Source organism: Cucurbitaria berberidis, assembly GCF_010015615.1.
Source record: "Cucurbitaria berberidis CBS 394.84 unplaced genomic scaffold K460scaffold_2, whole genome shotgun sequence".
Taxonomy (NCBI): Eukaryota; Fungi; Ascomycota; class Dothideomycetes; order Pleosporales; family Cucurbitariaceae; genus Cucurbitaria; species Cucurbitaria berberidis.
In genome coordinates, this window is record NW_024468936.1 from 2,342,382 (window position 1) to 2,364,395 (window position 22,014).

Genomic DNA, 22,014 nt, shown 5'->3' on the forward strand with positions numbered 1-22,014 from the left:
CGCGGCATCGCGGTCATGTTGAAGCGCAACTTGAATGCTTCCAACACTCTCCTCTCTCCCCCTCTCGCTATGCCGCCTCCGAAATCCAAAAAACTCACCGCGCAACCGGTGCGCACGCGCCAATTTGCTGGAAAGCCCACCGCCGTCGAGGCAGAGGAGCGCTCCAGCTCGGAAGATTCCGAATCAGACGACGAGCAGTCCAAGCAGAAGCCCTTCGCGAAGCCTAAGCCCGCGCCTGTCGCCTCGTCCTTCCCCAAGTCTGCTCTCAAATCAAAACTCGCGTCGCGGCAGAAGTCTGACGCCGAACGAAAAGCTCTCGAAGACGAGTTCGAGACGGAGAGTGACGAGGATGGCCATGACAGCGCGGGTGGCAGCGAGAGCGAGAGCGGGAGTGGGAGCGGCAGTGAGGAATCATCAGAAGAGGAATCGAGCAGCGAGGAGGAGGCGCCCAAAAAACTGTTGCGGCCTGTTTTTTTGAAGAAGAAGGACCGGAATCAGGGTGCAGCGCCAGTCAAGTCGGCAGAGGAAATAGCTGCAGAGGAAGAAGCGCGACTACAGGAGCAAAAGAGAGCCATTGTGCAGGAGCAGGTCGAGCAGCGCATAGCTGAGCGGGCAGCCGGCAAAAAGGACTGGGATGACGACGTGGAAGAGGCCGACATCAACGCTATCGACGACACAGACGGGCTCGATCCGGACGCTGAATACGCCGCGTGGAAGCTGCGCGAGCTCAAGCGCATAAAGCGCGAGCGTCTCGCCATCGAGGAAGCCGAGGCCGAACGCGCAGAGATGGACCGCCGCCGCAACCTGTCTGCCGCCGATCGCGAGGCCGAGGACCGCGCCTTCATCGAAAAGCAGCAGGAAGAACGAGGCGACCGCGGCCAGATGCAGTACATGCAGAAGTATTTCCACAAAGGCGCTTTCTTCACCGACGAGCTGAAAGAGCTGGGCGTCGACAGGAGAAATCTTATGAATGCCCGCTTCGAGGATGAGACCAATCGCGAGATACTACCGGATTACATGCAGATCAGGGACATGGCGAAGCTTGGCAAGAAGGGGAGGACGCGGTACAAGGATATGCGTAGTGAGGATACGGGCCAGTGGGGGGACTTTGGAAACGATCGGCCACGGAGAGACAAGGGCGACTTTGGCGTGGATGAAAGATTCAGGCCAGACGCGTATGGTGGAAGAGACAGGGATGATCGAGAGGGCGCGACCGGAGCGAATGCGAAGCCGCTTGGTGAAAGGAAGAGGCCGGGAGAGGAGAGCGGCCGGGACAGCAAGCGGCCGAAGATCGAAGAAAGAGCGTGAGCATACCACTTGTCATTAGCATCGGGGGCGTTCCAGGCATCTAGGAGCATTTTCAGGCGATCCATCATCATTGTCACCTTTCTGGGTTGGGCTATGGCGAGACCATCTGTCCAATACGGCTGATACATAGCATCTGTTCCCGAACAGCCTTCTTATCATCACCCCTCACGCATGCCTTGTCAAATCTGACCACGAAGACTTCTATCTACTCCTGGTTCACCCTCTCATAAGCACCACTCCCTTTTCCATCGCCCTCTGCCATCGCCCTCGCATCCTCCCTCCCCCTTTCGACATCTAGCCACCACAGTAATGGTGCAGGTAACACGACGAGCACTGCCAGAAATAGAAAAGCAGGACGGATCGTCCCCGCTCGATCAACGATCCAGCCGACCAGCGCCGGTCCAAACGCACTACTCCCCTTATCCGTCACCGCATACAATGCGAAGAAGGCCGCTTCGCTACCCTCAGGTATGAGCGGTGCATAGACAGATCGTGCATAGCTGGATATACCGCCCATTACGATGCCGTGCAACACGGCAATGGGGTAAATCTCCCAGGCACGTTGAAGGCCTATAAAGCCCAGGCTTTTGAAGAGGGGTATGTAGCCTAATAGTCCATACAAGGGGATAATCTCCATACCCGCGATGCAGCATAACAAGACGGCCTTGGGCTGCAGCGCAAAATATTGTTGAACGCGCGGCCAGGCGAAAGCACCGACGATACCGGAGCCAATCGATGTGATAGATAGGAGAGCAATGGCGATAGTACCCATGTGCAGTTCTGTGCGGGCGAAAAGTATTGCGGTTCCGGAAATGGTAGCTACGGCGTCAGAGAGGAGGAACCACGACATCAAGAAGAGGAGAGTCTGGCGGAGGCGTACCGCTTTTTGCAATGTGCTCCAGAATGAACGGAGGGAGAAAGACGTGTAGAACATGAATGTGCGGATCCTAGATGAGCTTGCGTTGCGGAATGTAGTTTGTCGAGTGGGTAGTGGAGCGCCCGGTCGTGGTCGCAGCCATAGTATTGTTGGTATTGTAAATATAGCCCACCAAATACCGACAAGGAACAGGATAACACGAATCGGCAAACTTGGACTCTTTTTCTGGATTTCTGTTTTGCTGAAGAGGTAGAGGACGAGGATGCTGAGGACTTGCACGAGGACAGCGGCTATGTAGCCGTAGCCCACGCCTTTGCTGGATATCAGGGCTGAGCGTTCAAGATCGCGGGTCAATTTGTCTGGACCAAACCCATGGGCTCCAGTATGACTATCTTGAGGGTTCAGCGTCTCGAGTTCGAGGTCCGATGAGCTATCCGATGAGAGCGGTTTGGCATGGGAGTCGTCTGGGTGGTTGGCGACTAGGAGCGGGAGGAAGGCATTCAAGAGCACAAAGGAGAAGCCTAGGCTTGTAACGCCGAGGATTACCAGCACAGGCGCGAGGTAGTAGACTGCAGGTGTAATGAAGATGAATAGGGCGCTGGCGATGGAGCCCAAGTATGCGAATGTCATGAGCATTTTCTTGCGATACGGACCTGTACTTGTGTGAGCGCCGATCAATTGGCTTCAGCCTTCTTAGTAAAAGACCAGTAAGCCGCTATGGGGATCATCTGCGGATTAGTATAAAGGAATAAAATGTGTACGTACCATGATCCGCAAAGGAACTAAAACACACAAGCATGACGGCTTGTATCAACACAGCAGCAGAGAAAGTATACATGGCAAAACTACTCGTGGACATCTCTTTTCCCAAAAACAACACCATACACTGCTCCGACTCTTTCTTCTGCTCACCGCGTATCTGCAGCGCTCTTCCGGCCTGTCCGGATCCAGGGACGTGGTCTACACATGACTTCGATCGATCCGAGAAGAAGACGCCATTTTCTCGGGCTAATTGCTCGAGAACCACTGGGAGGAAAGCGCCTGCTTCTTGTTAACAAAACAACTTTAATTAACGATTAGTGAAAGTAGAGGTGATTAGTTACCCACTGCGACAACAGCGAAGACTTCGGCTGCTATCGGATACGCGAACCAGCCGTTTAGTTCTCGCGTCGTAGTTGGACTAGAATCCTCGCCTAAGTAGCGGACGCGTGGATGTCTTGTTGACTCTTCTTCGGTGTAGTCATGCTCGCCACTGTCAAAGGACATGATTTTGCTTTGTTTTGTTTGGAAAATGCAAGGATAACATTGCGAAGTGAGATTGAGAATTATGGAGTTGCTTCGTCAGTCGTCGAGTGGAGACAATGTTAGAGCTGATCGGATTAGGGCAAGGCGTGGTGGGGTAGAGGCTGGATTATGTCAGAATCTTACATTTTGCAGCATGACATGGCTCGATTATTCATTCGTTTATTGTGCTTTTCTGTTTCCACGTAGTATAATGCAGGTACAATGTAGATTGGCTACGAAAATGAGCGGCTGAGTTAAATCCTAAAGAGCGCAAAATACCCTAGCACGATACCATCCACAACCCACAACTACCACCTATCCTGTCCGCCAAACCGTACTACCACAGTCAAAGTCCGTACACTTTCACGACCCTAGACCAGCCTAGCAATGGTTGGCTGGTGAGCTAGTCGAAGCAGCGCAGAAATTATCACCCCTTGCATAGCGTTGATATCCGACAATCAACGCCTGGCCTGGGTCACCAAACTCCGTGGCCCCAGCAATATATCTTCCGCACGACCCCGAGATTCGTCCCAAAGCATTGGCATAGTTACTGGCAACCAGAAGCCATGATCGGTTTGGGCTACGGTTACACGCGAAGGCAACAACGTCCCCGCGGATGGAGTAGAAAGATTGACCTGCGTTGACAAAAGACGGTTCTAGATTCGAAAACAGTGAGCCAAATTACCAGATATCAGTGGATTGGACTACATACTCATCTGATTCTTGAGATCTGCTACTGCTGCATCACAGTTTCCAGGGTTCATGTTGAATCCGCAGCCGCACCAGATGCGGTCGTTTTGGCGTCGTTCGAGAGCGCCCACTTTATTGAAGGGGGTTACTCCAGTCGGGTCACGCTTGATCTCGGGGGAACTAGAGATCTTGTTGTGGACTTCGGTGCCGTCCTCGCGAGTGACGACCTCGTAGACACCATCGGAAACATCAGACGGAATAACAAAGGCTCCTGCCAAAGTAAGAAGAGCACAGACGGTGGCAATATTGACGAAGCGCATAGCGAAAATGAGTATGTGATTCGTGACTAGATCTTGAATTTGTTCTAGTAGTCGATGTCGAGGATGGTTTAGAGATGTGAGCACTCATCGGTCTTTTATAGACTTCTCGCGCGAAGGCATTACTCCTGAAAGAGAAGCAAACTTGCAATGTTACTCGGGTCTTTCATTTACCCGAGTTCATACTGAAAGGAGAATATGGTACGTCTTACTATGGAGCATGCAGCCCCGGTTTATGCCTCACGAAAGCGTTAGACTGAATCCCGTGGGGGCCGCATACTGCTAGTGTCGCTCTTCCGGTATGCTGCATGGGCTCATTGCAAGAGGACTATGAGTTTGACAATTTGTAATCATGCCAACAATGATATTAGGAGGTCGTGAATAGACACTACAAACATTAATAATTACAGGCAAGAGACTCCATCTACAACATTGGTTTTCCTGCACAGTCACCTGACTGCCCATAATGAGCGTGTAGACGAGCTGGAGCAGATACGAGCCTGGAGGGTCGATGTCCTAGCGTCTACCCACTGAGGCAGTCTTCGTCCTGTTATTAATCCCGTCGACGCTAAACCCGCCTTGATTCTATCAATCTGCAATTACACGAAGATGTTTATCCTTTAACCCCTTAATGGAAAATGCTGAGACCTGGTCAATTTCCAAAAAGTTGTGTTCTCTCTACGAATAGCTTCATAATGAAACTTAAACATTGCCATCTTGGAAGTCCTGGTGCTTTTCGAAGAAGAAAATCTTCATCTTTGCAAAACTATTGGGTTTTCTCCTTTGACATTAGCAAATAGAAATAATGGAGCTCCACTGTGGGACCTTGCAGGCATACGTCCTGGTGCATGTGGCCCCCCGAGGCTAACTTGCTCAATGCAATTTTTCCCCGGGGCCGCATCATACTGGAGGATTCTGTGATCGCAGACCACCTTTAATCATGATACTGATTAATCATAGTCGGCTTTGGGTCTTCTTTGGTCACTAGGCGATATTTAGTAACGTTGTCTGCTACCTCACAGGCGTATGTTTACTAAACACCAAGCCCTGCTGCATGAGCTACGAGTTGATACCGAGACATTTTCATAGCACGTGAGTAGCATTGGACCAATGCAAGATAAATATGCATATACAAGCTCAAGGTCTCTGACGATGCTTAAGACGCACGTTTACCTTTTTTTCTTCTATTATGAATGTACAGTGACAAATGCGCCTCGGGAATACGAGGCTCACAGAGCTGAACTGGTGACCTTTGTACGATAATGGCGCATGCAAACTAGCAGACATGTTAGTTTTGGGACATTAGTGGATGGTAGATTTAGGACTATGCTCGATTGGGCTCTAGCTTAGGCGGCAGGGTAGAAATTATATTGCGAGCTGGAAAGTCAATCAGCCCATGGTGGATGCTGACTGTATTTCTGCATTACTGCAATAGTTTCCCCTTCATGGTATGCTCGTACACAGGTACCTTCATAGGCTCGATAGCCTTGCTCTGCCTGCAACTGACTTCGGCCCATCGCAGCCATCCTGCATACGTCCCATGTCCACAATCACCACCATCGTGTTTCCTCCACAGCATCCCTAGAGTATCAGCTCCGAATAGCTTTGCCGAAAACCCATGACCGAGCTTTAAACACCAACTGTCCGCTACTAGCTTCCCCACAATTTTCCTCGCTAGCACCTGGTCTTCGCTCTCCTTCTCACCCGAATTTGGTATCGCGAGCTTAAGTAGTTCGAACTGTCGCTGTCCGCTCCAACTTGTCATTTGCTCATGTGCAAAAGCCCCGTTCATCATGCTAAGCAGCCAGCACTTCTCCCTCACATACTTTGGCCCATCCCAGCTGTCATCCTCATCTAACCAGTGCTGTGCAGACCCCATGCACTGGATCTGGATCGCATAGTCGGTCATGACTGCGTCGTTGATTACCATCTTCCCTTGCTCCTCGTCATCGACCTGCACCTCTTGCGGCACTCGCATTAACGGAACATGAGAGACTAACGGATGGCTGTGCATGCCCGTGGTATTCGTCTTGCCTTCCCATAATTTGAGGAGGATATAATGCGCGCGTCGTACCAACGGGTTGTTGGGACCACACATGAGGGCGAAGTTTACAATCTGTATGTCCGGTGGGTCGCCCATCGTAAAGCCTGCGAAATCGTAGGGGGAGTCTGGATTGGCAATGTGTTCCGTCCATAGCCAGTTTAGATCGCCAAATTGCAGGATCCCGACATCGAGGTATATGCCACCGTACTTCAGAAGCAAAGGGTACCGGATCAAGTCCGAGGTATGCTGCGCTGCATAGTTTCCATTGAGCGTTTTGTCAGTGAATGCCGCAGGTACAACAGAGGGTGAGGCCGTGTCAATGAAGTTGGAAACATTTAGGGCTGAGTTAGGTACGGTGTCGAGAACATAGATGGTCCATCCTAAGGGCGAGAAGCGACGGTGCCAGGCGATCACATTGCGTAGTAGGTATGGTGGTAACGTCGCAATCCCGGAATGCCAGAACGCAAAGATGGATTTAGAGCCCGCGATTGGGGGCTGAGGCGATGTGAGAGAGATTGGAATAGCATCGTTGTGGGGTATCGGGGGAAGAATATCGTAAGGGAGGGGTGCAGTTCCAGGGATGTGGGGATAGTCCATCCTGGGATTGGTGTATTCAAGGGGGACTTGAGTAACGAATTGATTTAATTTTTTTGACAATAGGGTATACGGTTGTACAGGTGGATTTATTCAAGATATATACTTCACAATTAATTGCTCGTCAGCAGCTATCCATTTCGACTCATTTTCGACTCATCTTCGCTAAACTGCCTAGACTGACTCTGTCGACTAGCGGCATTGGGACGGATATAGAACTCCCTGGGTATGACGTCATGAATGACAACGTTGATAACAAAGCCCTCGCCAGCAGCGAGTCTCGTAAGAAGAAGCATGAGCGCCCTGATGAACACTTCCGAACCCCACGATCAGCCATCCTGCTTCACACGTACATGGAAAGCGTGAGTTAACGAAGGGAAGATTTTAAGCGGAGAATAGAGGAGATCAGATCATGTCGTCAACGTACTCGTCGTCTTGGAGCCGGCGCGCTGATATACCTCCATATGAAGAGTAGCAATGGCCGACGTAGATGATGCAAGAGGCAAGGATGGGGAGAGTGCTCGTCGCTCCGTTTGCACTTTCGTCATCAATCATTCACCGTTGAGCCCAAGAGCTGGTTAGGCAACGGCAATGAAGTGCCTCTGGGAAGAAGTAATTCCTCCACTTTCCAACCCCTAAGCCGTCGTCTTTGTTAGCACTGAAGATGCAGCACCACAGACCTGCTCTTTCCCCACTGCCAGATGTCGTGCCCGGGCGCGCGCCGTCTGCACCGCCACACCTCCCTCTACCGCCGCCGCCGCCAGCTCCTGAGTTTCTCATCATCGGACTGTTCGCGCTGCGCCTCGCAAAGCGCCTCATCCAAGGCATCGAGTACTACCCAGGGCGCGATGCTGATATCGCCTGGCTTACCAACTTCCTCGCCCCGTTCCACCCCGAGGACGCACTCGCCAAGATCTCGGGCTCTCGAAAGGACGATTACATTGCGACCTACCAGGACATTGTGTCACGAATGATCAGGCAGCCACGATATCCGATTCGCTTCATGCAGATGAACCCAGATCGTTCGCTGCAGCAAGAGCGTCGCGGAGCTGAGAGGGAACGGCCCGGGGAGATGACTGATAGTGCGTTGTGTAATGAATCAACTCGTTGTTAGCAGGATGCTGACCAAGTATAGCGGAGAGATTAGACATTATCGACTTCTGCGATGCAGCCGGCGAATGGGGCTCTATTGTCCCTATCCCAGCACGAGAGGCGGACCGAATGATTGCGCTAGCGGACCAGAGGCGGATTGCTGAACTCGAGGAGAGACTGCCTTTGCGAGATGCTAGGTCGCCGCTACAAGATGGAAGACCACTGCGGGCACACGGTAGACAGCTGTCGCGGGACGATAGGCAATACTTTGAGGTAGATTGAAATGTCTTCTTACTTCTCTTGGCACATGCTCACAAGTTATAGGAGCGAAGTCTTTGATACGGTGCCTATTTATTCACCACAATCCCGCGCCCGTTGCATCTGGTCGTTTACAATTGTTTATCCAGGGTTGAAGGACAGTTCGCAACTCTATCAGATGCACAAATATTCCCGGCCAAAGGTACAGCTTGGTCATCGGATATAATTGACTAGTTCAATGTACCATGTCCCATTACTGGGGACATGTCCTAAAATGACCAAAGGGATACAACGGACTTGGTAATACAAACTGGCTGACAAATTCCACTGATTCCATTAGCGCCCCTTCTCCACCCTTTTGAGAACAAATGCAAGGAATTATTCCGCTTCACGGGGGGATTAGAAAACGATGTACATATATGGCCTTGCTAGTGGCGCTCTGACTGTTATTCCCCGACGCTTTATTTCCGTTCTTTTTGTAGATATGGGCGATAGTGGAAGCGCGTTGCGGCAGGTGCACGCGAGGCACTTGTGAACAACCAATCATCGCGATCTTGCATTCGTTGGTAGAAATCTTCAGAGTGAGAGAAATCGTTCCAGAGTTCTTTGCTTATCATGTTTAATCTGTAAAGTCTGGAACTGACACAGGGCCGAATCCAGACATTTCTCATTGTGCTTCTGATAGATCACTAACACGCCATAGTCCTTCCCAACTCCACTATCAGAGCCAAATTCCCCTCGGGCTGGACGGCAAGGAACCCCATGTATAGCAGGTCCCCTTGGGATCGATGTGTTCCAGTCCAGTTTCTCAAACTTTGGTTGCTGGCCAGTTTGCCTAAACCAATATTTATACAATAACGCCTGTGGATGCTCATGTGTGATGCAATGAAAGCGCCAGTCAAATCAACTGACTGCCGTGATGCTCAAAAGAAAAATCTACCAAATGCAATGCACGCTCAAACGCAGCAAATAAAATGACCTGTAAACTAAAGGTGGAGTAATCCATGGTTGGAGTCCAACTCTGATTGGAACTGGTTACATCGAATGAAAAGTAAGATTTTGATTAACGGAAAATCGGTTGTTGAGGAATCGGTAGTTGGTTGAACTGGTTGTTCTCTGGCCAAGCGCTGCGATCCATGTACGGTAGATAGCCAGTCCGACATTCGGTCATGGGTCGTCCTAAAGGCTGGTACTGCATCTGATCGTATGCTATATTTCTCGCAGGGTTGTGAATCGATGTCTGTGGTGGCGGCACCAGTAGCGTATGAACCCCGCGAACTGGACGGTACGGGGATTGGCGCTGGCTGAGAAAGTATGATGGCGACAACTGCCTCGAGCTGGATGATGGGAACGAAGCGCTCACGGGCGAGGAACCAGCCGAAGGTGGGTATGGACTGATTTGACGAGATCGATCCGTGGTTGGCGTGTAGTTATTAGGGAAGAGGGGTGTATCCGTCGAAGTCGGGGTGCTGATGGGCTGCTGCCATTGGACTGGAGGCGGATACACCATGGCCATCGAACGGCCGCCGGTAATGGGCATGGGAAGGTCCGACCAGTTCTTAGCTTGCGTAGGCGGCATGTGCTGCGGTGGAGGTATTGAAAGACTCGGTAGAGGGGGGAGTCGGTTCATGGAGGGTGGTGGTTCGAACGATCTGTTTACCGGCGTCTGCAGGGTAGAGACAAGGGGAGCGTTGCTGTATGGTCCAGGGGTGAATCCATGAGACTGTCGCTTTGGTGGTGGCTCAGAGCTGTGATCGGTACTCCGCTTGCGTTGTACGATAGGACCCAGTTCTGGGAGAGCGCCAATCGGAGAGACTGTAGTAGACGTAGCCTGGGGCTGCAGGAGTGGTGTGTTTGAGAAAGCGAGATGACTGGGCGAGTACATCATGGAGGTGGGTGGGGAGGTTCGCTGCTTGGAGGGCGGCGAGGGGGCGAAGTTTGACGGGATAGCCAACGAGGGTGTGGGCTGTGCGACAGGGCTCACGGCACTGGAGGCAGGCATCTTGGACGCGCGATCGAAAAAGGTGCCGAACTTGCCCAAGACTGTGTGCCATTCATCCCACTTCTTCTTTGATGTGAATAGGCTGTACCGCATGTTGCTCAAGAACTCAACCTCCATAATGTGAACTTCTTGAACAGAGATGCCCGAGACCTCAGCCCACGTCTTGTTCGTATACGTGTTGTCGTCGAGGAACTTGTTGCCGAGCATGAGCGCTACGGTCAGCAGACGGTACTCGCTGCCGGGCTTTCCTTTGACCGTGGGGTTGGTGAGTTTCAATCTGTAGATGAAGAGCAATGCCAAGAGAATGACATTCTGGGCTACCTGAGTAGTTGTCAAGATCGTTGCTACCCATTTCCTGAATCCGGTCGTGGGGTGTGCGTCGGGGACGAGGGGCTGGATGGCCTGGCGTGGTGAGGTCATATCCACCACCTGCTTGAGAGTTGTCGAGCTCTCGAACCAAAAGAGGCATGTAACCTTGAAAAGTTAGCCAAGACAGGCGATGTTGGATTTGCGTCTACTCACCTCGGCTGCCAACTGTGGCAAGCCCTCCTGTGGTGTACTGATAGTTGCGGGTATTCGGAGATTTGGCGAGATGGAATATCTCTTCCGCGGAGTCTGCATGACGTCTTGGGAAGGCTGTGGTTGCTGACTTTGTGGGCTGGGGCTTCTTTGGGCTGTGACAGATCTCGAGTTGCCAATTGCAGGTAGCTGGTAGCCATACTGGGGTCGGGCACCCTGACTGGAGGGCAACGACACGACCCTCACCGCTGAGCCTGGGGGCCCGGGCGAGGTGAGCGGCGTTGCTCTGGGAGCTGTCCTCAGCGGATCGAGGTCATGGCTGTTTGTGATTCTGGGGTAGGGAAGCTGCATGGTAGCGTCGAGCTTTGGCATGGAGCGAGCGGCCGAGGCGTAGAAGTCGAAGGGAGGCTCCCGTGGGAGGGCGTGAGGCATTGGACGTGGAAGCTGTAGCTCGAGCATGGGGACGGCGAGGTGGAGGTGGAGGTGGAGGTGAAGTAGAGTAGCGTGATGGGGGGGAAACGGCGACGTCAACGAGTGCCGGCAAGCATGGGCGAGACGTCTCTTTGGTCCTTTTGGTGGGTGCGGCAGTGTATTGTGCTATTGTGGAGTGGTGTTGTTTGCACGCTACGGGCCTTGACTGTATTGGCAATGAGGTGAGTCGTGGTGGTGGTGCGTGGTGAAGGCAAGCAAGGAGATATTATTGTTGACAACAGCGTGCTGCAAATATGTGCTGAGCCAGTGAATGCAACCCTGTTTTCCGGGAAACAGCAACGATGCCAGCGAAGAGCGGCCTTTTTGGGGAGGGTGAGGTGAGGCAAAGGAAGGGTGTGTGGTGTGGAGGACACAATAAAGGAACGCAGACGAGTGCTATGCCCTGTGCGGCTTGGGTCAGGGTGGTTTGTGAGGGAGCGGGTGAGGGATTGCTTGTAGGAGTAGTAGGTGGTTATGGGCAGGAGGGAGGCGGATTGTCCGAGGCCCGCACGCGTCTACTGCTACTGCTATTACTACTGCCACTAGGCGGTGGGCAGACATGGCTTGGGGCGGTTGGATTGGAATAAAACACATAGGTAATTTTCACACACACGGAGTCGTGAAGGGCTCGCTCGGAAGGTGCAGCGCCTTGGGGCTGATCCAGACAGAAGGAGAAGCCGCGCTCTGACATGAACCGCGCCTGCTGCTCCACTAGCCTGGGCGCGCACGGACGCCAGTCACAAAGCAGCCGCGACCAGGGCGGCGCTCGCCAAGGAGCGGGTCAATTGGGTACATGGATGAACAGGGAGGAGGCACTTGATGAACATGGATGGACTTGGATTGAACATGGATAGTAGTAGCACATTTGGATGGACTTGGACTTGGAGGACGTGGACGTGGACATGGCCCAAGCAAGCCCCACGCTGCTCTACTGGTTGCCGGTTGCTGGTTGCTGCTGCTGCTTGGTGGTCACGACACAACAAGACAGGCGGATTCCAGGCGTTGCAAGCGTCCAAAGCAGGTGTCAGTATTCAGTTACCAGCCAGTACCAGTACCAGGTATGAGCCACCACCACCACCAAGTCAAGTCAAGACTCTCAATCAAGACCATGGAGAGATGGATGAATGCATGGAGTGAGCAAGCGGCCGGGCGCGGCGTCTTGTTGCGGAGCTGCAGTGTGCTGAGTGGACGGCCCTCAGCAAACCACAAAGATGGTCTTGGAACGCGGCCTCTCTGCGCTTTCTTTGCTGCTAGTGCACCACCAGAGTCATGCTCTATACGACGCCCACGGCCAACGGGCGGGTCAGATGGCGTCAAGCATCAAATCATGCCCGCCAAAAGGTACAGCCTCAGGGAAACCCGCCCGAGCTGATTGGCCCGCAGTCGTGTGCGCGTCCCAGAGAGGGGGGGCTTCAGCCATGATTGTCCCACACACGAACAAGAACAAGAACAAGTGCCCTGCCGGACTTACTGCTGCTGCTGCGACCGACCGTGGGACACACCACATCCAGGCAGGCAGAAAACGGTAGCGCTGGTGGTGGTAGTGGTGGTGGTGGTGGGCCTCGTCCAATTCCTGCACCCTCCTACATGGTTGGCCTGCTTGCTTGCCCGCCCTCTTAGCAGCAACACATGAGAGATTGTGAGATCCCTTGCGCGTCACGGCCAGCTGCTGCGCGGACACATGAAGGATGAGCACACCTCCCTACAACCAACGCACAACCCTAGACGCAACGCAATAGCTTTCCCAGCTTTACAACTTGTTTTATTCTCTCTACTGTACTTGGTCTCGCCCCAGCTCCAGCCGTCGCCGTAAGCGGCTGAGGTTAGCCATGCGCGCGTCGTGCAGACACGGTGCAAAGGATGGATGCTCCATCCGTCAATAATCATCAGACAGAGCCATCATCTTGCGCCCATGCCGTGTTTGACCTTGCGCCCTGTGACTGGCCATTTGACCGGCGCTTTGTTGCATCGCTCTCTCTGCTGCAGTCCGCTCCCAGGCATCCAAGCAGCGCAAACAGAGACGCTGATGCACGTCCAAAGCAGCCAGCCCAGCCCCATGCACCAGCCCAGCCCGCCGCCCCCTAACAGAGAGAGAGAGAGAGAGTCATCGTCTTACTTTACTTTACCCTAAGCATGCCCTCCTTCCGAGCCCCGAACCCTGTCCAATGTCCAATCCAATGCTACGAGGTTCGAGCGAGCTGGCTGCTGATCATTTGCATTGCAAATGGTTTTTTTGCATCGTGTGCCTCCCAATCAGGTGGACCCATTGGCTGCTTGCATCCCCTGGGCCCCGACCCTTTCGCCCAATCACATCGTGGTAATCACCCCGAGGCTAGAGCTTTTTTAATATTATTGATAGCCAGAGTTGCCTTCGTTCCAAGTTGAGGCAATCTGCACTTCAGGACCGCCTTCTCATCAGCACCCCCTGGCGAAACACGTATCGACGGATCGTGCACCACGCCTCGGACTAGCACCACCACCAGCGTCGGGGAAGCCTGTTTGCTTTTCGAGTCGTCACCTTGGCTTATGGCAAAACCTTGAAATAGCCCGGCATGATAGTCGACGCTGCTGCTGCTGCTGCTGAGGCCAGCAACGCTAAACCGTGGAACCGTGACGGAAACATTGCGTTCAAATCCCGCGACGCAAGGGAGACGCACCATCCCAGTAGTCAAAGATTGTCCTGAAGGAATCCATAGCTGTGCCGCCCGTCATCAGCCAATTCAAGACTCGTCGTTGGATGACTAGTGGACCAGGGAGGCAATAAAGGCTCCGTCATACGGTCCTCACTCACGTAATAACCTCTGCTACTAATTACACCCTGAACGTGAACATCTGAAAATATCCTTTCCCATTGCCGCTTAGCGCTCATCGGCCGGACGAGGCGGAACCTTACTCTGATTAGATGCCAGGCCAGCGTGGAACCGCTCGGATACAGCTCGGTCACGCTTTCTGTACCCTTCTCGGGGGGCGTATCTCAACCATGCACCCCTCAAGCACGCCTGCACACTTCGTTAGCGAGTCGTCCGTCTTCGGTGATACACTATCGTCCAAGTGCTACAATCGAGATGATGGCTCTATCAGAAGACATGCGCGCAGCACGGTATTGATTTGGCACACCATCCTGCCGCCCTGCAGCAGAGTTTTCAAACCATCATATCCCGTCAGTCCGAGGAATAGAGTGGAGATTGACGATGCTTATTTCGGCATAGAAGAGGGCCATAGTAGCTCCATTTCATGGATGGCGGAGGCGCAATACGGTCCTCTCCTCACTGCTGCTCTCGCGTTCGCGATTACACGATTACGAGCGCGAGTCGTTGCCCTGTCTGTCCCCATGTGCCGCCCCGGAGAACGCGTTGGCTACTACGTCCATGCTCCGCTGAAACGTACCACGCTTCCACGACGCGTAGGAGCCAAAATCCACTATCATCTTTTGTAATCCGTCCTCGCCGAGCACGTAACCCTGTAGCAAGGCACGCGTTAGGTGGCAGACGATTTCCTCTTTTCGTCGCCTAGACGATCTACTTGGTTGCTGCCGCCAAAACTCACCGATCACGCTGACAGCAGGGAGCGGCTTGACTTGATTGTTTCGTCTCCAATGTGCGTCTTTCGCTTTCTTCGGGTGGGTACACCGCCATACATGCATCGGCTACGAGGACAAGCCTCACAACAACGCCCCTCGGAGTAGAAAGTGTAATGCATACTTGCCACACGACAGGCCCCTCGATGGAGTTTAGCCTCTTTACACAACGATTTCCGGCTCTGCTAGAATAAGTAAGACGACTTTGGTCGAATGAGCGTCTCCGAGCCCCACGCTCTAGACGAATCACGCCTTTCATCTACTAAGAGGCACCCCAACTCCAAGGCACCCATCACCGGTCTGATGGATTCCCTGCTCTATGCCGCCTCAGGTGCGCTGACTTCTCACAGGATCCCGTGTACCGCCTTTGTGTCATGCTATCTTCAAGTGCAGCCGCTTGGGCCGACCAGCCTCGCACACCTGACAGCTTTCTGGCACCATGGCCAGCTATTCCATGCCGAGATAAATACCTAATATGCATTCCACGGCCAAGAGCCGTCGATACTTGACTACATCTACGATGAATAAATCCTACCCAAGTGAAACTCTACCCACGATCCAAATGCCAGTCGGTCGCTAGCCCTGGCCTACGGCTGACCCTGTAGTCTGTATCCCGATGCTGGTCCTGTCACGGAGGACAACGGCTTGCAGTGCAGATATGCGGGATGCATACGTAGCGCCACAGGCTGAGTCTGAATTAGCGAGCGTCTCAGCGGATACGTGACTTGTTTAGTCGACCAACCTCCGGTGTGTGGCCAACTATCGTACCCCATGTTTCAAGAACTATGCATGATGCTCCTTCCGTTTGCACCAACGACACTCTCTTGGTCAGAACTCACAGTCCACAAATATATCACACAACGATCTTGAACTAGCTCTAGGTTCTGCCTTGCCTTGTTGCCGGCAGTTGGGCGAGACGCTTCCACAAGATACACGACCCGCGTTTCGCTGGGTTGCCCAGACCTGGAATTGGCAACGATATTCGTATGCCTTGACATCAGGCGGAGATAGCACCGTCTAACCAAGAGTCCAGCGCCGGGCAAAGGTTTACCCCCTCATATCATGCAAGGTCAACAGACCAGACCATGTTCGACAACCACACCTTTTCTTATTCTTATTAATGCACAGCATCTATGCCTCATCAATCATGTCGACCGACGACCAAGGCACAGATTGCGACTAAATTCTCGCAGCCGACACGTACGCCTTGTCAGATATGATCCATGAGCGTCGCACACCCCAGTATCGAATTGTTGGTCACCGCCTGCCTGCCCCATCCATGGGCCGCAATACATCACTCAGCACACACTCCTCTCAGCTCTTTACTTAGATTCGCAAGCGACGGATGCATCTCCCGCCTCAACACGAGACAGCCTCTGCGCCACCTGCACCTTGTCGACACAATCGGGATGCCTAAATTACTGCTGCGCACTATGTGCATAGCGGCTTTTGTACCAAGTTTTCCCCCCACCCCGCCATGGATCGGCTTGACTCAATACTCGGTACACGCTGCTGCTCCGTCTGTGCAGCGCGACAGGAAAGGATTGTTTCCCAAGCAAGATTACCGCAACCGGCTGCCGACTCAAAGTTGTAAGACGCGCATATTGTCTCACCGGCGAGCACAGAGAGGTAGGCAGCGCCGGCCTATCAGGACACACCCCCATTGGACCACCAACGCCGCTCGATGGTTCACCTTGAGTAAAGTGCACCGCGAACGTATTGTCGTCGACACGTAGCACTTCTCGTTTGCTTTGTTCATGCATCCTCCTTCTTCCGCAAATTCTGAGAGAGACTCTATCGAGACAGCATCCCTAGCCCTGCCTTTGCTTACCTCTGCTCCGTCTGGTCCCACATGGCGAATCTGCTTTTCTTTCCTGTCCTTTGCTTGTTAAACACATTGCAACACCCCGCCGATCAGGCATGTCCTCCTTCTAGGCTCGGCCGGAATCGTGCAGGACCCCCAGCTGGCCTTTATTTACACACACACGAAAGTACGAGGCCCTCCCAGCTGCAACGCGTTTCACTCAGAAGGACATGCGTCGTGGATGACCATGTACTCGTGTATATTGATGCCGATGCAAGAGGCAGGTGCCAAGTTACATGTTTGAAGCGCCCAGGTGTCCCTCGTGTATCTAATTATACAGTACTAACCGCCCATCCGCCCACCCAGTCCTCCAGAGCACTAGTCTGGCCTCGCACGGAGTTGGCCTACGCCGGGAAATGCAACATTGCAGTAATCTGAGATATTCGGGGGCGACACGTCAACGCTCTTTACTTGGCGTCATCCCAATTTCATCTTCAGTCGCCTATTGATTGCACACTTCAAGGTTCAAGAGCAAATTGCAGTTCTGCGACGCGACGTTGTGTTGCGTGGGGGTTCCGCTATCACGCTGAGCAACTGCCTATCAGCAATATGTCGGACTTGGTTCCAACACTATCGCCTCGCTACCAAAAGCCAGACACCTCATGACTATCACACTCTATCCGCTCTGGTCAAGATATACACACCCGTTACGCATGTAGCATGTCCCGAGGCCGATGGCCAACCAGATGCAGAATGAGCAGGCCCTAGGACTAAAGTTAGTGACCAAGTTTGACTAATACTATACATCGCCCATGGTGTGATTCGACAATGTGGCTCACGAGCAAACTGCAGAAACAGTTGACATGGGATCGTGACTATAATAAGGATTTGACAATGCTTCGTAGTGACACTGTCCACGTAATCATCACTGCAAAACTTTTTCTACACGTATCTGAATAAACGACAGAGTGCCAGATTCTCAAAATCCTATTGATACAGGTATACTACTCCAACACCCGGAGACAATGCTTGTATATATCCCCACTGTATGATACACGCTCCTCACAACGGACCGTCTAAAACAGCCTGTTATCCGCACTAGCCTTCGCCGCATCCCGCCTTGCGCTCTGCTTCTTCCGGTCCTTGGCCTCACCCGGCGGCTTGAAGAACAAACTCGGGCTCTCTCCCTCTTTGACCAAGTACGACAAGTATCCCCTGTGCGCAGGATCGCGATAGTACTCGATATCCTTTCTCGCCGTCGCGTCGGGCAGTCTGTACTTGTACTTTTGCCCGACTTGCTTCATGACTGCAATCATAGCTTCCTTGTTCACATCTTTGGTGGCGGATTGGAGGGATGAGAGGATGGGCGAGGAGACAATGGCGGGGTTTGTTGCCGCGAGGGAGATGAGGTCTGACGAGGCTTGCAGCGAGATGACGGGGTGCGTGTCGCCGCGTAGGACGCGCTTGATAGCCGTGGGAGAGTAGAAGCGCGTGGTTACGCTGCCGCCGAGGGCTTCGATACGCGAGATAGCATCGTTGGAGGCGCGAGAGACAATTATGTGGATGGGCGAGGTCAATTGCTCGGCATTCTGTAATCAGATATTAGCATTGGCACACAGCAGTGCAACTGCACGAAATGGAACCATCGTACCCGTGCCAGCAGCTTCACGCCATTTCGCTTGACCCCATGCAGACACCTGCTCTTTGCCAACTCCTTCATCGTAATAGGCTTCTTCGGATCCAACCGCCCCTGGTCAATCCACGACTGTATCCGGTCTAGATTGATAGGACTCATCTCAACCTTGAAGGGGTTGTACTTCCCCCGACCTCTGTCCGGGTTAGTGATCGACTGTGGCGTCTGGCCACCTTCGAAGCCCGCGGGCACTTTGCCGTGCGCATGTTGACCCTTTTGACCGCGTCCTCCTGTCTTTCCCTTGCCAGACGCAGGACCACGACCACGGCGGATCTTCTTATTGTAGGCGCCCTTGTTGTCCGAGAGCGAGGAGAGAATGGATGCACATCGTTGCTGTGCCGGGGCGAGGAAGGGAGCGGCAATCCGGTGGGGTGCTGTTCTTTGCGATATGGGGAGGAGCGACGAGGCCAATCGTATGGTTCTGAGCCGTGGTGGCATGGCTGTCAATGGTGATTCCGAGTCTGGAGATGGGCTGTAGGTGGTGAGCTGCGAAACAGAAATCATGGATGACTAAGCGCATGCACTTCCGCGGCCTTTCCGTTTTGGGATAGCAACTTCACGACGCGGAATTATTGCATGTATCTACAAGTACTCCTCAATCCGTTTTCTATAAGCTAGGGATTGCTGTATATACTTTAACTCTTTACCGCTACACTCTTCTCGGCGATTGTCAAAGGTTGACTGATCCCTATGACTATACAGACGCCTGGACCACGACAACAGAATTCCGCCACGTAAATGTTGATCCAGAACAGCCTTTGCAGACACATACTATTGACATTCTTCTTTCTAGTAAGCCAGGAACTGAGGGTCATTTCTGAGGTGACATAGTAGCCGGGCCGCCGAAGTAAGTAGCAGCGTTATTAGACGCCGAGAGGTGGCCTTACCCGTAATCGTAAGGGTTGAAGTGGCCCTCGCGATCTTAAGAGGTACGTTGCCGAGCGAACGCTGGGTCGAAGTTGACCACATTTCGACACCCAACCTTTTCGAATGTCAAAGGCAGTTTTTGCCGCTGAGCCGACAATTATACCACAGCCATGGTTTCCCCCATTTTCTCATCAATACAGATCCTGATTTCAGGTGGTAGTGGTTGGTTCTCTATTCAAGGGCAGATGTATTGGCTCCTTTCGACGCAGCCTCAAAAACTCGAGTAAATAATTCCGCCAACCACGAATAGAGAGCACCGCCTTTCAAATGACCCTGCAACCGATATCTCAACCGGGGCTGAACTAGATTGAAAATCCTGAAAAAAAATTGATAACAAGAACATTAGCAAAACTTAAAAAATTGAGAAACGCTTCCACAGGATTACCAGTTGAGATTTGTTACCACAGTTGAGCGTCGACTCAGAAAGCGGCGCACCTATCTTACACACCGCAGAGTAATCACAAATAAATCTACTTTTAACATACACACCAGCGATAGTTTTAGTATATTACCTAGGGTAGGTACTGCTGACACTATAATCCAAGTCCCACCACAATCTTCATAACTCTACAGCTTGCAGCAAGTCACTCGGCCTACACATACCACCCATCAAAACACCACGTCAAACACGAAAGTAGCAATCCTCAAATCATCACACACTACAACCATGTCTCTACAGAACGCTGAAGCAATGAAGAGCGGTAGATCGATTCTCTCGTGCCCTGCCGAAATTATCGACGCGATCATTCTGCCGCTCGCTCGGAAGGAACTGCAAAGCCTGCGACGCGCCTGTCGCGTCCTCCAAGATCACTCATTCGACCACTTCCAGAAGGCCCATTTCACACGAAAAGTCGTCTATATCAACCCCGAAGGCCTGCAAAATCTCCTGGATATCGCTAGGAATAAGCATTTCAATGAAAATGTCCAAAACCTGGTCATCCGGTTCCACGGTCAGGCGATGCGAGCAACATGTCGCCTCGCTCTTCCTACCTTCTCTCGCCGTGTATTCGCGGACAAAGACGAGCACGCGCAATTACTCGATTTACACAAGACGCGACTATTTGAAACGCCTTACTTCCAAAACGCGAACAAGAACCACAGTCCAGGCGATCTGTTTGGTTCTCCCAAAGAATACCGAGTAGGAGAAGTTATTACTGCCAACATGGCAGATCGAATCAACCAGTGGAACGATCTCATCAAAAACCATTCCTGGATTCCTATGCTAGAAGAGGCAATACAGAACTTGCCAAATCTACATACAGTCATGATCCATGACGAGCGAGACCCAAAGGCAGGGCCCTTCTACGGGAGGAAAGATATTGGCCCCTTCCAACACCCACATTGTATACTTTCGAAGATATTGGCCGAGAATGCGATTGCCATTCAGAACTACTGTCTAGACTTTGAGCTCGGTTCTGCCGCAGAGTGGTATCGCGCACAGAAATCTCTTCAGGCACTTTCGCTAGCAAATCCTGTGACACTTCGCAAGCTATCCGTTTGCATGGACGTATTCACGGAGCATTGGACGAACCCAGGGCATTATTCCGACTCATTCTCGCCTGTCTTTCCAGCTGTCGAAGAGCTCCACCTATACCATCGAAATCTATCCACCACGCCGGTCGTGGTCCTTAACAAGTTCAAGCGCATTATTGAGGCCGATGGTATACCAGGACTAAAGGTCTTACGTCTAGAAAACGTGCGTATGCCCCATTTGGATGCCACACAGGTTTGCTTCCTCAGGTCTTGTGAAACTATCATACTCAACGAGATCGCTTTCTCCACCGTCGTTGACCTTCGCGGGTGTCTCCAGCTGCTATCTGATTCGGCCTCCGTAAAACATATCTGGCTTGATCACTTGTACGCTTTCACCCCCTGGGTCCCATTCTTCAAGAACCGCGAATCGGTAGAAGAAGGCCAATTTCACAGCAATTCTCGCCATCCTTTCGACTTCAGCGGGGTAGAAGACGAAATCAAGAGACGAACCATGCGCGCTGGCAAGATCCTACGCTGGGGAAAGCCACCTAGTCGTGTCAGCTCGACTTGGGAAGGGGGGGTGTCAAAAGATTTTATCCAAGATCATTCTTGCTTGCTCTTTGGTTCGAGCAGACCGGTTGAGATGTGAGGGACTACGCTTAAATATTGAAGCTTTTCTACAATCGCTAGCGCACATGAGGCCTTATAGCAAGTTATAGGTCTTCGAGTTTTGGGGGATGTTTCTTAGTTGTGTTGTTTCGTCCTGTCTTTATAAACCGATATGTGTAGTTAAACCAAATACAATCTTGACCTACACGCTTTGATTGCTCCTGTCTACATTTATTGACTGCTTCTCATGCTGCGATACTTCGCCTTCTTGGTGACATGCCATGCTTGCACTTTTTTTTGAGCGGCGCTCATTAATTTCGTGAGTCCACATAACTCCGTGACTTGCATGTGGCAGCTCGACGGGTCGAAGTGATCTCTCACTAGAAAACCCAGTTTGAACATGTCATGATGAACGCTCAACAAAACATTCGACTTACTTTAGCAACGTAGTATAAAACGACACTTGGGATATGAT

At 52.2% G+C, this 22,014-nt stretch overlaps 11 protein-coding genes across 11 annotated transcripts; 5 read left to right on the forward strand and 6 right to left on the reverse strand.

Annotated features, from left to right (window-relative positions):
• Nucleotides 1–41: 41 nt before the first annotated feature.
• K460DRAFT_63863 (uncharacterized protein) lies at nt 42–1,410 on the forward strand. The gene has a single exon (XM_040938581.1). The coding sequence runs from the start codon at nt 70–72 to the stop codon at nt 1,306–1,308; it is 1,239 nt and encodes a 412-aa protein (XP_040790334.1). The 5' UTR covers nt 42–69; the 3' UTR covers nt 1,309–1,410.
• Nucleotides 1,411–1,513: 103 nt separating this feature from the next.
• K460DRAFT_374767 (autophagy-related protein 22-1) lies at nt 1,514–3,451 on the reverse strand (the record flags this gene model as incomplete). The annotated part of the gene is made up of 3 exons (XM_040934698.1): nt 1,514–2,838; nt 2,951–3,226; nt 3,289–3,451. The coding sequence occupies 3 exons, from the start codon at nt 3,449–3,451 to the stop codon at nt 1,514–1,516; spliced, it is 1,764 nt and encodes a 587-aa protein (XP_040790335.1).
• A 203-nt stretch (nt 3,452–3,654) lies between these two features.
• On the reverse strand, nt 3,655–4,560 carry K460DRAFT_414455 (uncharacterized protein). Its single transcript, XM_040937673.1, has 2 exons — nt 4,182–4,560; nt 3,655–4,125 (listed from the first exon to the last, which is right to left on the reverse strand). The coding sequence occupies exons 1-2, from the start codon at nt 4,477–4,479 to the stop codon at nt 3,851–3,853; spliced, it is 573 nt and encodes a 190-aa protein (XP_040790336.1). The 5' UTR covers nt 4,480–4,560; the 3' UTR covers nt 3,655–3,850.
• Nucleotides 4,561–5,899: 1,339 nt separating this feature from the next.
• Nucleotides 5,900–7,897, reverse strand: K460DRAFT_278401 (uncharacterized protein; the record flags this gene model as incomplete). Its single annotated transcript, XM_040928252.1, has 2 exons — nt 5,900–7,118; nt 7,788–7,897. 2 exons carry the CDS (start codon nt 7,895–7,897, stop codon nt 5,900–5,902), a joined length of 1,329 nt encoding a protein of 442 aa, XP_040790337.1.
• A 274-nt stretch (nt 7,898–8,171) lies between these two features.
• K460DRAFT_363813 (uncharacterized protein) lies at nt 8,172–8,524 on the forward strand. The gene is made up of 2 exons (XM_040932889.1): nt 8,172–8,196; nt 8,250–8,524. The coding sequence occupies exons 1-2, from the start codon at nt 8,187–8,189 to the stop codon at nt 8,486–8,488; spliced, it is 249 nt and encodes an 82-aa protein (XP_040790338.1). The 5' UTR covers nt 8,172–8,186; the 3' UTR covers nt 8,489–8,524.
• A 1,003-nt stretch (nt 8,525–9,527) lies between these two features.
• Nucleotides 9,528–11,417, reverse strand: K460DRAFT_275965 (uncharacterized protein; the record flags this gene model as incomplete). Its single annotated transcript, XM_040928079.1, has 2 exons — nt 9,528–10,940; nt 10,989–11,417. 2 exons carry the CDS (start codon nt 11,415–11,417, stop codon nt 9,528–9,530), a joined length of 1,842 nt encoding a protein of 613 aa, XP_040790339.1.
• A 728-nt stretch (nt 11,418–12,145) lies between these two features.
• On the forward strand, nt 12,146–13,135 carry K460DRAFT_393036 (uncharacterized protein; the record flags this gene model as incomplete). The annotated part of the gene is made up of 3 exons (XM_040935921.1): nt 12,146–12,245; nt 12,311–12,797; nt 12,968–13,135. 3 exons carry the CDS (start codon nt 12,146–12,148, stop codon nt 13,074–13,076), a joined length of 696 nt encoding a protein of 231 aa, XP_040790340.1. The 3' UTR covers nt 13,077–13,135.
• A 63-nt stretch (nt 13,136–13,198) lies between these two features.
• Nucleotides 13,199–13,618, reverse strand: K460DRAFT_363815 (uncharacterized protein). Its single transcript, XM_040932890.1, has one exon. It carries the CDS (start codon nt 13,512–13,514, stop codon nt 13,356–13,358), a length of 159 nt encoding a protein of 52 aa, XP_040790341.1. The 5' UTR covers nt 13,515–13,618; the 3' UTR covers nt 13,199–13,355.
• Nucleotides 13,619–14,237: 619 nt separating this feature from the next.
• K460DRAFT_63916 (uncharacterized protein) lies at nt 14,238–14,945 on the forward strand. The gene has a single exon (XM_040938582.1). It carries the CDS (start codon nt 14,359–14,361, stop codon nt 14,890–14,892), a length of 534 nt encoding a protein of 177 aa, XP_040790342.1. The 5' UTR covers nt 14,238–14,358; the 3' UTR covers nt 14,893–14,945.
• Nucleotides 14,946–17,913: 2,968 nt separating this feature from the next.
• Nucleotides 17,914–18,968, reverse strand: K460DRAFT_403103 (ribosomal protein L15; the record flags this gene model as incomplete). The annotated part of the gene is made up of 2 exons (XM_040936590.1): nt 17,914–18,426; nt 18,489–18,968. The coding sequence occupies 2 exons, from the start codon at nt 18,966–18,968 to the stop codon at nt 17,914–17,916; spliced, it is 993 nt and encodes a 330-aa protein (XP_040790343.1).
• A 1,635-nt stretch (nt 18,969–20,603) lies between these two features.
• Nucleotides 20,604–21,741, forward strand: K460DRAFT_363817 (uncharacterized protein). The gene has a single exon (XM_040932891.1). The coding sequence runs from the start codon at nt 20,620–20,622 to the stop codon at nt 21,577–21,579; it is 960 nt and encodes a 319-aa protein (XP_040790344.1). The 5' UTR covers nt 20,604–20,619; the 3' UTR covers nt 21,580–21,741.
• Nucleotides 21,742–22,014: the final 273 nt, after the last annotated feature.